General features: G+C 43.6%; 1 protein-coding gene across 1 annotated transcript in view; it reads left to right on the plus strand.

Annotated features, from left to right (window-relative positions):
• Window positions 1-3,011: 3,011 nt before the first annotated feature.
• Window positions 3,012-14,236, plus strand: part of LOC121867332 — a 44,888-nt gene continuing 33,663 nt past the window's right edge. Inside the window, exon 1 of the mRNA XM_042367253.1 lies at window positions 3,012-3,707. Within this exon, the coding sequence (XP_042223187.1) occupies window positions 3,674-3,707 (34 nt within the window). The 5' untranslated portion in view covers window positions 3,012-3,673. The remainder of the gene's footprint in view (window positions 3,708-14,236) is intronic.

The following is a 14,236-nucleotide window of genomic DNA, read 5'->3' on the forward strand; positions in this document are numbered from 1 at the left end:
CTAGCGTTGCCAACCCTCTCTCTCCCTGAGGTCTGAACCCCAAACACTGAACTCTGAATTCGAAGCCTTCGCCCAGTGAGCGGGAGGGAGAGGGGAGGGTGTGTCAGGGTAGGTGTCTTTTTGTGGGGGAGGGAGACGGGGTACTGGGGGTGAAAAGGAAAGGGTACAATATCTCAGTTTGGACGATTACAATGCAGAATAATGCTTTGACAATACCGACGGAGTTTCCTCAGCTAAATGGAATCGTCTAGCGCTAGCCAGATGAAAATAAAGTTACAAAAGGGTGAGAGGGGAATGAATTCATGTTCTAAGTAAGATGTTCTTTTGTAAAATGGGGCATTTATGAGCAAATGGATTTTGGATGTTTGAGTCTATATCTTGACTACGAGATGGAAATTCCCCAGCCGAATAAAATCGTCTGTCGGTAGCCAGAATAAAATAGATCAGAAGAGCTCATACTGAAAGGATTAATTAGCAATCAAAACAATGAGGAAGTGGGCACTACATATTTATTTCAATACAAACTGACATCCAAGCGACCGACATGACTTACTATCTTTGTCCACACGAGAAAGGAACAATGTGAGGTAAATCATTATGTTCTCTGATCGATTAAAGTAAAAACATCAACAAGTATTTCACTTTGATAGGATAAGCTTAAAAATTCAAAAAAGCTTTTTACACTGTCTGACAAGTGTGATCTATATACCGTATTTGTAGTAATGAAAAACCTAATTAATTTAGAACAGGAATTATTGAATATTTGAATGGTATGCATTGGTGAGCACATGGATGGTGATTGGTCCATGTGAATAATTTCTCTTAACATAGATCAAAGGTCGTTTCTACGCTCCAACCCACCAAAGTAATACTGTACTCTGTCCATGAAAAATCCGTAAGTTTTATCTTTAATTCGGGAGCACTATATCACCCCCGTTAAATATCCAACCTTGTGCTATTTCTATCTTATGAAGTTCTGACTATCACCTCTCCTTTACAGTAGTTCAACCAAGACGCTCAGCTCATTACTTCAGCGCCGCTCACCAACACCCTCTCCCCCCCCCCCCTCTATTTATTATATATTCCTGGCACAGTGAGGCGTCACAACTCTCCCAACTCATGTATTTCGTGAATTACGTAGTCTGCAGGTCTTCGGTCTTTGAGTCGTGTCATTACATCACAAGATTCAGTCGTAACCTCCCCAATTGCAAGACGACCCGCAACTGAGATACGGTGTCTTTGAGGAAGTGGTGGGCGGGCTAGAGAGGGGGGGGGGGGTATAGGGGGTTTACCCTTGTTAGGTCTACATGTGGTTTTTGCTGTGGTGGCAAGGACGTCTGTGGTGGGGGTGGGTGGGGGAAAGAGGGAATACCTCTCTCGTTCATACACACACTATCTCAAAAAAGTCTCTGTGTGAAACATTTTGAGACCACAGATGATAGATATTGAGATATGCACGTTCCTGCCCTGTGTATTTATTTCGGCGTAATTACTGTAATATGAAGCTTTGTTACCAAATGTAGTAGGATCCGTGTGCCACACAGCCATACATACCAACCCTCCCGGGACATGTCAGTGCAAGTGTCAAGTCCTCCAGGTTTCACCTCTACCTCCTCCATCGTATCAAGTCCTTCGGAGTTCTCGCACCCAAGCACCCTCAACAATCATACTTTCCAAGCTCACCTATGCTTCTCTAGCCTGGCCTTCCTCCCTAAATGCCACACAACAGAAACACCTAAAAAAAAGGTGCAGAATAGAGCATGCAAGAGTATTTATTCTCTCTCACTCCCACTCCACATATCAAGAAGCTTTCATCACACTGACCCTCTCGGCTCTCTCTGATCATCACCATGGGAACATCTGCAAGTTTGGGGAAAAGCTTCTGCACCATCCTCGACACCGCTTCCTACTTCCACCCGAGATTCTACAGTAAACGTCCGCGAAATTCTATTCGACACTACAATCGCATACGACCACATGTGTTCGCTGCCATCCAATCTTATTTTTGCACTGTTGAAATTCCCTGTTGAATGACCTTCTCCCCACCTTGTTATTATATATCATATTTGTACCACTTATGTTACTTGTATATAATTTGTATATTTTCATCCTTTTAGCTGCCATGTTCTTTCAATAAACCGCTGAATTTATTGATTATTATTATTATTATTATTGTTATTACATAAAACACACACACATACACACACACACACTGAGCATGGAAAGGTGGGGGGTGGGGGTGAGCCAGGCAACTACATCTCTATGGAGCCATAAATAGTGATAAACTAGTGCAGACTTTAATGAACCGATCAAATACCCAGTTAACATCGACTTATTAAGTGTGTGTATGTGTGTGTGTGTGTGTGTGTGTGTGTGTGTGTGTGTGTGTGTGTGTGTGTGCAAGGTCACTCACACCACCAGTCTCAAGCGGCCCTGGCCTATAATTCCCAATGTCACCTGTTTTACCCTTTTTTACCCCTTAAATGACAACGACAGAACCCATCGAGTTGAAATAATATCTAAAGTGTTATTTAGACGTCACTGTTGCCTTTTAAGTGTGTTTTTAATTTATTTTTCCTAGTATAAGGACAACTGATTTGGTGGCGAATGGTATGGTAGGTTAGGTTAGGAATCCATTTCATGAACTAGGCAAAACAACGTAATGTAGTGTAATGTAATGTAACGTAACGTAACGTAACCTAACCTAACTTAAACTAACCTCGGTTTGGCACGATACTTGTCATCACCTTTCTTATGACGCCTCACTTTACAATCCCCTTAATGAAGGCTCCCGTAATGCGCTTTTTTTTTAGAGGACAGACTGATTTATCCGCAGAGACACGATGGACTCTGAGGAGAACGATGGTGAAGTCCGTTTTTTATATTTTCTTTTCTCTTTCTTTCTGTCTCCTCAAACATTCCAAGGAAGTGGTGAGGTGTGTAGCGACCCCCGGCAGCTGTAGAGTCAGCGTGGGTGCTGGTGCGGGACAGTTCCAGGGAGACTCCAGTGACTGTCTGTTGGCCACCGCGTTCAGTCCTCCTTCCCGCTTCACACCTTCCCCTGGCTCCAGAGCGCCACCACACACCTCCCTACTTCCTTTCGCCGCGCTTCTTGGATGTGACTGGGTATTATCCGCAACCTAAGTCACGGGAAAACGGTCTGAGGAAATTAAATTGAGACGTGGAATTATCAGGATTTTTTGTTTAAGTGATATAAGATAGTAAATATTATATGAACCTACTGTTGACATGACCATACAGAGGATAAGAATCATAGGTAATCTACTGTAATTCCTTGATCCTAAACGCCAGCGCGGAAGATTGTGAACGTAACGCGGAAGTAGAGTGCCCGTGTAACACCTGGCTGCTAGTAATACCTTGGCACCAAGTAACACTTGTATATTCATGGAAAACTTGCTTGTGGTGAAGCAGTGATGTAGACTGTGAGAGTGAGGTGTGAACGACAGCGAGGCTCCAGTGCCAAGGGTGGTAGAGGTGAGGCTGGGGTGCTACACTGGCAATAACGCTGGGAGTGCCAGTGTTTCGCCTCAACCCTGGCGCGCCACACTCTACACCTCCACCAGGTGATGGCAACTTCCGCTCCTCACTCGACAGAAGAGAGAACGATATATTTGTGAATAAAAGTTGTAAGTTCGCCAAGAACACCTCCAGTATGAACAGTCTCCAACAGTATTCCCTACGAACTGGTGAGTCAGACATTTTTCTGTTACCATTTTTCCTGTACTTAATGAAACACGCAATGATCTTGAACGTGTCAGTTAATAACACTGGGTTTGTTATATAATAAGAAATGTCATAAACTAATGCGCAAATATCACAATTTGCATCATAATACGAGTGGAAAGTGACTTATTAGGATACAATAAGGACAAGTATTGGAGTTACAAACATGGAACCCCAACCAGCCGCGCCAGCACATACACACACATACAGATAACTGTCATATTAAATATTAAAACTATATTTTTTCCATAAAGTGATAACTTAGGGTTTTTCTAGCTGTAACATAACAAAGTTTGTTCATATACTGTATCGTAAAATATGTTGTTTCAACTCAAACCCGTGGGTTACTCTTATAACATAACCAGTGTCTAAATTTTGTTCGGTAGGGTCAGGTCAGGTAAGGTTTGGTTTTGTTTTAAGATACTGTACTTATAGTGTATGCTTCTACACGATTTTCCTTATATACAAACCAGGGATAATTACCTACTAACAATAACTTCAATAAATATAATATTGTGTGTGTGAGCAAGAAAGGCTGAGAACAGCAAAGACATAGATAAAAACTTGAACATTGGGATGAACGGCGAAACTGACGGTTTAATCAAACTTAGGAAGTGTGTGTGTGTGTGTGTGTGTGTGTGTGTGTTTGTGTGTGTGTGTGTTTGTGTGTGTGTGTGTTATAAATAAGGAGACTGGTTTCAATGTAAACAAGAGTGTGTGGGTGGGGAGGAAGGGGGAGGGGCCAGCTGGTAGTTGGTGAAGGTGGGTGGGTGGAGTACGGGGCTGAGCGTGGTGTTGGGGGAGGTGGGGACTGGCACTGAATGGCGTGGGTGGAGAGGGTTGGGTCAGAAAGAGGAGTTGTGTGTTTCGGTAAATATGGAGGACAGGAGAGGAAGGAAGCAGGGATGGAGGTACTGTGTGACAATGTGGGAAGGGCTGGCTGGGTACTGAAGGTGTGGGTGACTGACTGGTTGGTGAGAAAGAGGTTAAGCCACATGTTGTGTATCACTCGCGTCGTCAAATAACACCAAAGGGACTCTACGTCACGCGCTTTGTTTACAACGTTTATTTCCACTCAATAGGGTTAGCATGTTAGCACGTCATGGCGTATTCACTGTGAAGTGTCCTGATAAACAAAGTAATTGGTCTGTCTCGCAATGGGTGCCGATGAGAGAGCCAGCAAGTATCAACACGGGTAGAGGAGGTGTGCTGACTGACACTTACCAGTACTGTATTATAATGTGATCGTGTTTGGGTGGGAGGTCCAAATGTTGCAACACCTAACTAATTAAAACAGCAAGTTAATTTATGTGAACAGACACGGTATGTTTGTAGCAAACCATATGTGAGGTAGTGGCCCACTTACTGCTGCTGGCAGAAAGCCATGTTGTGGAGTCATGTGTGTGTGTGTGTGTGTTTGGAGGAGGGGGAGGAGGGTACTGTAGCACCGCGATGATAACACGCCGTGAGGAGAGCGGTGAGGCAGGTATCTGGTGGTGCTGGAGTAAGTGAAGGTGAAGTTTTTATCCGTGATGGCGCCTGACACCTGGCCGGCACAGTTACATGTCCTTGCTGGCGGGTGTCGCTGCGCGCGGCCTCCCCTCACATTTACAGGATAAAGTTCATTGATCAGGTCCCCGTTATCAGTTTCCCCGAGTTGGTGTTGTCCAATGTCCCGCCAACATCCGTTACTTAACATAATAATTGTCCTCCTGCCAAATGTAATCTAAACTCCTCGACTTGATGTAAATAATGGTTTTTGCTTATACTCTCAAATTATAAAAAAAATGCTTGATTTACTGTACCTTTCGTTCCCTTATAATGAAATAAGAAATTATGTGTTCACTTTCAACCGGATAGTGTACCAGTGACGTCAGAGCTGACCATGGTTGCTGCGTGTGACGTCATGAATCAAGGATATATTACCCACCATATCCACAAATCCTCTTCAGGTTCCAAGGGGTTCAGTGGTGTAATAACGGGCCAAGCCAAGCTAGCCTTGTGGTGTGTCGGAAAGAACTCGAGGATAACATATTGGGGTGAGCACAGCTGATACTCTAAACTGTAATGTTATTTCTTCCACGGCGGGGATGACAGGCTTCGGAACTCGGGAGGTGGAGGCCAGTCTCCCTTCCTGGCCCACTCCCACCTCACGCACTTTAAATGACTGCTATATTTAACGTAGGTATGTTGACTATCGTGTGTTATTTTGACTGTAGACGGCCAGTAGGATGCACTGTACAGTTTCGACATGTTCAAGAATAGTAGAAGGATCTTTATCATTGGTACTGCAAACATGAGAAAAACTTTATAAACTAGATGAGAGAGGTTGGTCCCCGTGTGACCCATTGGGAGGACAAACTGACCTACACCTCGCCAAGGACTGACTGTCTTGTGGTTTCTCCCAAACGACGCTCCAGTGAACCCAATTATAGTGTACCTGATTGCTTCTCGCTGCGTGACATCACTTACGACGGCGCCAGCCAGGCAGCACAGCACACGTCATCACCACTTTAAAGTACTCTGATGTCCATAATCTCTTTTAAGCTAAACAACCTAATCTAACCTAACCTAACCCAGACTAATCTAACCAAACTAAACTAACCTAACCCAACCTTACCTCACCTAATAACCTGACCAACCCAACTTTAACTAACCTAACTTAACCTAAGCTAACCTAACCTAACCTAACCTAATCCAACTAATATAATAAACATGACAATTCTGTTCAATTTACTTATTTTCATCTTAATTCACTTTTAACTTCCATTAGTTGACTTTGATCATGAAACTAATATTTATTACTTCTCTGTTGTTCAGTACTATATGGTGGAGAGGTAGTGAAAGTGAGGGAGAGTGTTGGAGGAAGACAGTGAGGGTGAGTGCTGGAGGTAGGAAGGTTGGCTGAGGGAGAGAGGGGAGTGTTGGAGGAAGAGTGAGGGTGAATGCTAGAGGTCGGACCGTTGGTAAGGGAGAGAGGGGAGTGTTGGAGGAAGACAGTGAGGGTGAGTGCTGGAGGTAGGAAGGTTGGCTGAGGGAGAGAGGGGAGTGTTGGAGGAAGAGTGAGGGTGAATGCTAGAGGTCGGACCGTTGGTAAGGGAGAGAGGGGAGTGTTGGAGGAAGACAGTGAGGGTGAGTGCTGGAGGTAGGAAGGTTGGCTGAGGGAGAGAGGGGAGTGTTGGAGGAAGAGTGAGGGTGAATGCTAGAGGTCGGACCGTTGGTAAGGGAGAGAGGGGAGTGTTGGAGGAAGACAGTGAGGGTGAGTGCTACACAATACCTAACCACTGAGGAGGAGGGAGAGAGTAGAAACTAGAATGGTGAGGGGAGGTTAGGGTGAGGTGGATACAGGTTTAAGTTAATGAAGGACCGTCACTGAACACAGAGTATATTCTTAAAGCACTAGCATGACACTGGACAAATACAGTTCATAGCAAAGTAGCTAAGAAAGAACTACTAACTACCTGAATGGCTCATAGGCTGAGAAGTGGTGAAATAATTAATAATAATAATAATAATAATAATAATAATAATAATAATAATAATAATAATAATAATAATAATAATAGTAAAAAATAATAATAATAATAATAATAATAATAATAATAATAATAATAATAATAATAATAATAATAATAGTAAAAAAAAAATAATAATAATGATAATAATAATAATAATAATAATAATAATAATAATAATAATAATAATAATAATAATAATAATAATAATAATAATAATAATAATAATAATAATTCTAGTACCCAGTTACCGGTAGGTGTTGGGGAAGGACAGAGATTCAAACACGCGATGGGACAGGTGACAGGTTATATTACAAGTTGGGCATTTACTAACACGCTTACAGACACATATGTGATTACAGTAGTAAATTTTCCCCTTGGAGGGTCTTAATCAGCCTCTGGTATAGCTCCGCGTCCGTCTGTCTAGGCTGGATCTCTCTGTAAATTTGGCACTAACGTCTGTGGATGGGATTCTATATAAAAACACAGCCGGCGTGCTTAGATGTGCTAAAGGCTCCTCCCAATTCTGACTCCTGTGATTCAATTGGTCACATTCAAATTGCTGCTCCAGTGATTGGTTAGCTTAAACCCCGCCCTCAAAAAGGTGGAATATCACAACCCCATGGGAAAGTGGCCATCCTTTGGTTTGTTTGTGTGTGCGAGACAGCCATCAGCCCTGACAGTGAGATATACTGTACAATTCGAGTCTTCAGCCGGGACTATGTAGCCTCATATTCACCTTTATGCTTCTGTGCAAAAAAATATATTATCACCCTTATATTATAAATGGCTGTCGTGAACGCCTGTCCTAAAAAAACCATAAATCCCAAGTCCTCACTGTTACACTAACCTAACCTAAACAAACTTAACCTAACTTAAGGGTGTCGCGTGGTGGAACTAGACTTACAAACAGTTGCTCAATGTTATCCTTAGCTTAGGAATATTAACGCACAATCCTTTAAGAATCCGGAGTATGGTCATTGGTCAACACGTGAAAGGTTACCTGCCTGCTATAATCAACAGGTGAGTATTTGCTGGTGCTCCTTATGTTTTTGTTTTCTACCTTGACGTTTATATGGTGTTGTTGTTAAATGTAAAGAAACATTTCTGGTATGACACAGGTGGTTGGACAGTTAAGTCTTAGTATTCAGTGGCTATAATGGGTTTCCCTGGGCACGATGCTAGTCCACAGAAGGGTTGGTCTACCGTCGGGGATCGCACATATTTACCACACAAAGGTTACTGTACAAAGAGGGAACCCAATCATCCACTACAGATAACAAACGAAAACAAACTCTTACGTACAAAAACAAAACATACTGACGCACACACGCACACACGACGACATATCCGCATTGACAAAAAAAAATTACGTGTACAGGTATTCCTAAACAATACAAAGACAAAAACGGACACCGTTCTTCACACTGAGCAGACTGGGGTCTTTAACTCTCCAGCTGATCAAGGTCATGGGGTCTTTAACTCTCTAGATGATCAAGGTCATGGGGTCTTTAACTCTCCAGCTGATCAAGGTCATGGGGTCTTTAACTCTCCAGCTGATCAAGGTCATGGGGTCTTTAACTCTCCAGCTGATCACGGTCATGAGGGTCTTTAACTCTCCAGACCAAGGTCATGGGGTCTTTAACTCTCAGATGATCAAGGTCATGGGGTCTTTAACTCTCAGGTCATGGGGTCTTTAACTCTCCAGATGATCAAGGTCATAGGGTCTTTAACTCTGATCAAGGTCATGCCTTCTCAGTCATGGGTGATCAGCTGATCAAGGTCATGGGGTCTTTAACTCTCATGATCAAGGTCATGGGGTCTTTAACTCTCCAGCTGATCAAGGTCATGGGGTCTTTAACTCTCCAGCTGATCAAGGTCATGGGGTCTTTAACTCTCCAGGGGTCATGGGGTCTTTAACTCTCCAGCTGATCAAGGTCATGGATCAAGGTCATGGGGTCTTTAACTCTCCAGCTGATCAAGGTCATGGGGTCTTTAACTCTCCAGCTGATCAAGGTCATGGGGTCTTTAACTCTCCAGCTGATCAAGGTCATGGGGTCTTTAACTCTCCAGCTGATCAAGGTCATGGGGTCTTTAACTCTCCAGCTGATCAAGGTCATGGGGTCTTTAACTCTCCAGCTGATCAAGGTCATGGGGTCTTTCTCTCTCCTGATCAGAGGTCTTGGGGCTGACTCAACTCTCCAGCTGATCAAGGTCATGGGGTCTTTAACTCTCAAGGTCAGGGGTCTTTAACTCTCAAGGTCAGAACTCTCCAGATGATCAAGGTCATGGGGAACTCTCCAGATGATGGGGGTCATGGGGTCTTTAACTCTCCAGCTGATCAAGGTCATGGGGTCTTTAACTCTCCAGCTGATCAAGGTCATGGGGTCTTCCTTTAACTCTCCAGCTGATCAAGGTCATGGGGTCTTTAACTCTCCAGCTGATCAAGGTCATGGGGTCTTTCTTTAACTCTCCAGCTGATCAAGGTCATGGGGTCTTTAACTCTCCAGCTGATCAAGGTCATGGGGTCTTTAACTCTCCAGATGATCAAGGTCATAAAACCTGTCTTGACACCTTAGCTGACCAACTGAATAAGGTCAGGAGGTCTTCATTGAAACCTTGACCCATCAACTGATCAAAGTCAAGAGATCTTCTTTGATTCACTAGCAAGCTGATCAAGGTCAAGGGACCTTCCTTAATGCCTTGGCAGTGGAGGTAGAGGCATGAGTGTGGGGGTACCAGTTTGAAGGTGTAGGCTTGGACTTCTAGGCATAATATATGACTTTGGAAGTGTGAAAACATACACGATAACTCCACTGTAAATGTGGCCGTCTTGAGAGTTGAAGATGGGCGCGAGTGTGGGTGAGGTAGTGGGCGGACGTCGGTGTGATTCCTACTGGATGAGGAAACAGGAAGGAAGGTAAAGAACGGTGAGGTGGAAGGATCCAGGTGACGTGGTGCGGTTTGTCAGATTTACGCTTCAGTTTTTCTACCTTAACCTTGATAAGAAAACGAATCTATAGTTACCTGTAAAGTTCCAATGCAATACCGGCCCCCTATCTCTGTGTTACAGCTTACGAGAAGAACTTATGGTTGGAACCTCTGAGAATCCGGACACAGGGTATATGAGACGGGGTAAACATAGGGGCGTGGTCCACCTGACGAGACCGCCTACGGAGTGAGTTTCTGAAGGGTCGAGGCAGAAGGGGACGGGGACAAAGAGGTGAAAAAATATTAAAGGAGGAAGAGGATTAATAGGTCGAAAATTTAAGGAGTTTAGAAGGAGGTAGTAATAGGCCGGCTCTCTAACCTTGCTTATAGTGTTGTCATATTAAGCATTGGGCTAGGTGTTGTGGGTATTTTTTTTTTACCTGTTTTCCGGTTAACGGGCCGTTATGTTGGCACTGGCACTAGACAACCCACCCTATCCCATATACGGGTGTTTTGAAGGCCATATTTCATATACCGCCGACCCTACTGGAGGATGCTGGTCTAGGAAGGTTGTCTATTGCCTGGCCGTAAAGATCGGGGGTGGTGATGGACTTGTTGAGGTTTGGTAACATATGGGGAACCATCGATGGTTGATGTCATTCTCGGATTATGGGGTCGTGTGATGGTGGTGAAGAGGGCTGGTAAGGAGGGGAGGGTAGCGGTGGGAGAGCGGGCAGGAAAGGAAGGGTAGCGGTGGGGAGGGCGGACAAGGAGGGGGTGTGGCTAAAAATGGATCCTGGGCGTTGGTATGAGGATGTACGGGATCCGGGTCGAAGAGACCAAATACGCTTAAGGTCATGGTTACCTGTAAGGGTCCCTGGCTGGCTCTCTGACCTACAGGACACCTAGCTGGCTCCCTGACCTACAGAGTCCCTGGCTGGCTCTCTGACCTACAGAGTCCCTGGTTGGCTCTCTGACCTACAGAATACCTGGCTGGCTCTCTGACCTACAGAGTCCCTGGCTGGCTCCCTGACCTACAGAGTCCCTGGCTGGCTCCCTGACCTACAGAGTCCCTGGTTGGCTCTCTGACCTACAGAATACCTGGCTGGCTCTCTGACCTACAGAGTCCCTGGCTGGTTCTCTGACCTGCACAAATCTTTGGTTGATTTACTGTCTCTCGAAGTCCCCCGAATATCTAAAAGACCTGTAAGAGGCTTTTAGTTATCCAGAGCGCTCACATGGGGCTACTGTATATAAAGGATTTCTAGATGGCCTGCTACGTTGTTTTTTATGGGGGGGGGGGTATACCAACATCAGACGTGTACGTCTGACTCTCTCTAGAACCCGCAAAGACATTACTTAGGCATCCAGGAGACTTGCAAGTGTTCTTCGCCGACAGGAAGAATTGTAATTCTTCCTTGTCCTTTGGAACACACTTGGATATTCATTTGGAGGGTCAGTTGATGGCTCAAGGTTCTTGAGTAAAACTGTCGACTCTTCTTACTAGAAGACCGAGGTGAGATGCCTGCTTTTGTGGCAGATACCTGTTGTAATATACTGCATTTGATTGTGATTATCATGTCACATCTCGTATAAATACTCACTGATCATTTACTGGGCAATTTATGGACCAAACCTGCACCACCTGGTGGAGATAATGGCCAGGACCACCTTCATACTTCGGAACTTATAGAAGCTGACAGGCTCAATGGGAACGTCTGAGATCCTTCAGTTTGATAAGGGTCGTGCAGCTCACAAGCTGTGTGGAGAACTTATAATAAGGGTTCATAATTCGTAAGGCTCCTGTTGGGGCTCTCACTCTCATTGCAGAACTTCCTGACAGTGAGGTTATGTGTGTGGCTTGGCTTCTCTGGCTGGACAAAACACCCTACTCAGGAGCAACAGCGTTGACATCTACTGCCTGCATCCAGCGCAATTTTTGGCTGAGTTACTTGGCTGGTTTGAACAATGGATGAGTTCCGCATGTTAGGGATAATCTATGACCTTTGTTTCCCTCGTGTTATTTCTCCATTCCATAAAAAATATAAACCACAAACAATAAAATTCCATCACATCTCCAAGGAAAAAACTGTAGCTTTACATTGGCTGAGATTATGTCAATGTTTTATTTTGTTTTCAAGTTAAATACGTTACCGTTTCATCAATATACGTGCAGCTTAAATGACCCGAAGCAAATAAAAAAAATAATAATAATAATAAAATACAGCAATTAATTACACTGGGAATAACACGAAGTCTAGTTTTTGCTTGCTTTCCTTACAGTCAGCTGGATGATGAGTTTGCAGCATCCGTCTAGGCTGGTGAAACAAGAAATACTGTACACATCACCACGTCAGTCCTTGGTTGGTGATGTATACAAGTTAATGACATATAATTCACCCAAATCTATCTCTACAAAGTGATACACAAACGTACCCCCAAAGAAAATGGGAAATATATCTCGAGGCAGAGTACAGTATATCTTTGCAGACACCAAATTAATATGAAAAAACAAGTACAACAATAGTGAGAGGCGAGGAGGCACAAGTTGATGGCTGGGGGTGACGCCCTCTTGTCAACCCCTCCTCCAATACGTGGAATTTCTACGGCAATGACGCACAGTATACGCAGACGAGGGTAAGCGTACGTCTCTCCTAAAAATAAGCACAAGCGGAAAGATGACTCGACCAGATAATATAAATATAAATTACGTACTGAAAATCCATCCAGGAATAAAAAAAAAACAATTGAGAAACTATTTATTTATTTATTTATGATTATTATATATTGATTCATATGTTCGGGGGAGGGAGGGGGGTGTTTGTGAAGTTGTCAGGTAACTCCAAAGTGTGTCAGTTCCGGCGATAAAGTCAACAGTAGATGGTATTAACATGATATAGGAACATTGTATTTTGAAAGTCTTGAAGGATGACTTAATGACTTTCTACCAGAAATATAAATATTTATTTTACCCTGACAAATGACAACAATGCTGAATATATAAAAAAAAATCAACAATTATCAGCGGAAAGTTTTAGAATACGATGCTTTTGGTAGAAAGAACTGGGATCACCTGAAGAATCTTCACCCCAGCTTTTTTCACCTAAAGATTAACCACACGAACCTAACCTAACCTAACCCAACCTTAACTAGTTACGATGGTTAAAGTGTCAAGTGTATTTTCAACGGCATTTGGTTCATCATCGTCATCATCTTTGTACAGTTGTTTATATAAGCCAGCTAGACATGTCTATTTAACCCCTTGAGTACGATGACTTAACCCCTTCTGTACGATGACAACCCCTTGAGTACGATGACTTAACCCCTTCTGTACGATGACAACCCCTTGAGTACGATGACTTAACCCCTTCTGTACGATATGATGACTTTAGCCTCTGAATACACTGACATCATACTCAGGGGGTAAAGGGAAAATACGATGACACGAACCTTGAGTACGATGGGCCTTGACCTTGTTCACCTGGCTTTAGCCTCTGAATACCACACACACACACACCACGTTTTTATCACTGCTACTGAGGCTGTCATTACTCACCAAGTGATACAAATATTTCTCCTCCGGTGACGTTTATAAAACATTTCAGATTATATGGTTCCACCGTTGTTTGGAGAGCGAGTCATGGTGTCACCCTAAACCAGGAATTTACTTGTACCCCTTGAGAAATACTACTACTACTACTACTACATTTTTAACGTGGCCTCCAGCCTTCCCCAATATCCACACCTTCGCCACCATTTTATTACCTTAATATTAAAATCCTAATACAAAAGTAGCTACCCTAGCTGTGTTGAGTTAGTTAAGCTGCAGATTTATGCGGCATTCAGTGACTGTTGCCTCGTAATCAATATCTGAGACTGTTGTTGGCTTAGGGGCCGATGATCTCGTTCCCCCAAGGCAAAGCAATGGAGACCTAAGTAAAGGGAAAGATAGTCAACATCTCAACCAGCTGCAACGTGGCTTCTGGGCTGTTGCTTCTGTTCAGATAACACCTCGACCAGTCTTGCATAAAAGCATCTTGCACTCG

This window comes from Homarus americanus, unplaced genomic scaffold, assembly GCF_018991925.1.
Source record: "Homarus americanus isolate GMGI-L3 unplaced genomic scaffold, GMGI_Hamer_2.0 scaffold6317, whole genome shotgun sequence".
Taxonomy (NCBI): Eukaryota; Metazoa; Arthropoda; class Malacostraca; order Decapoda; family Nephropidae; genus Homarus; species Homarus americanus.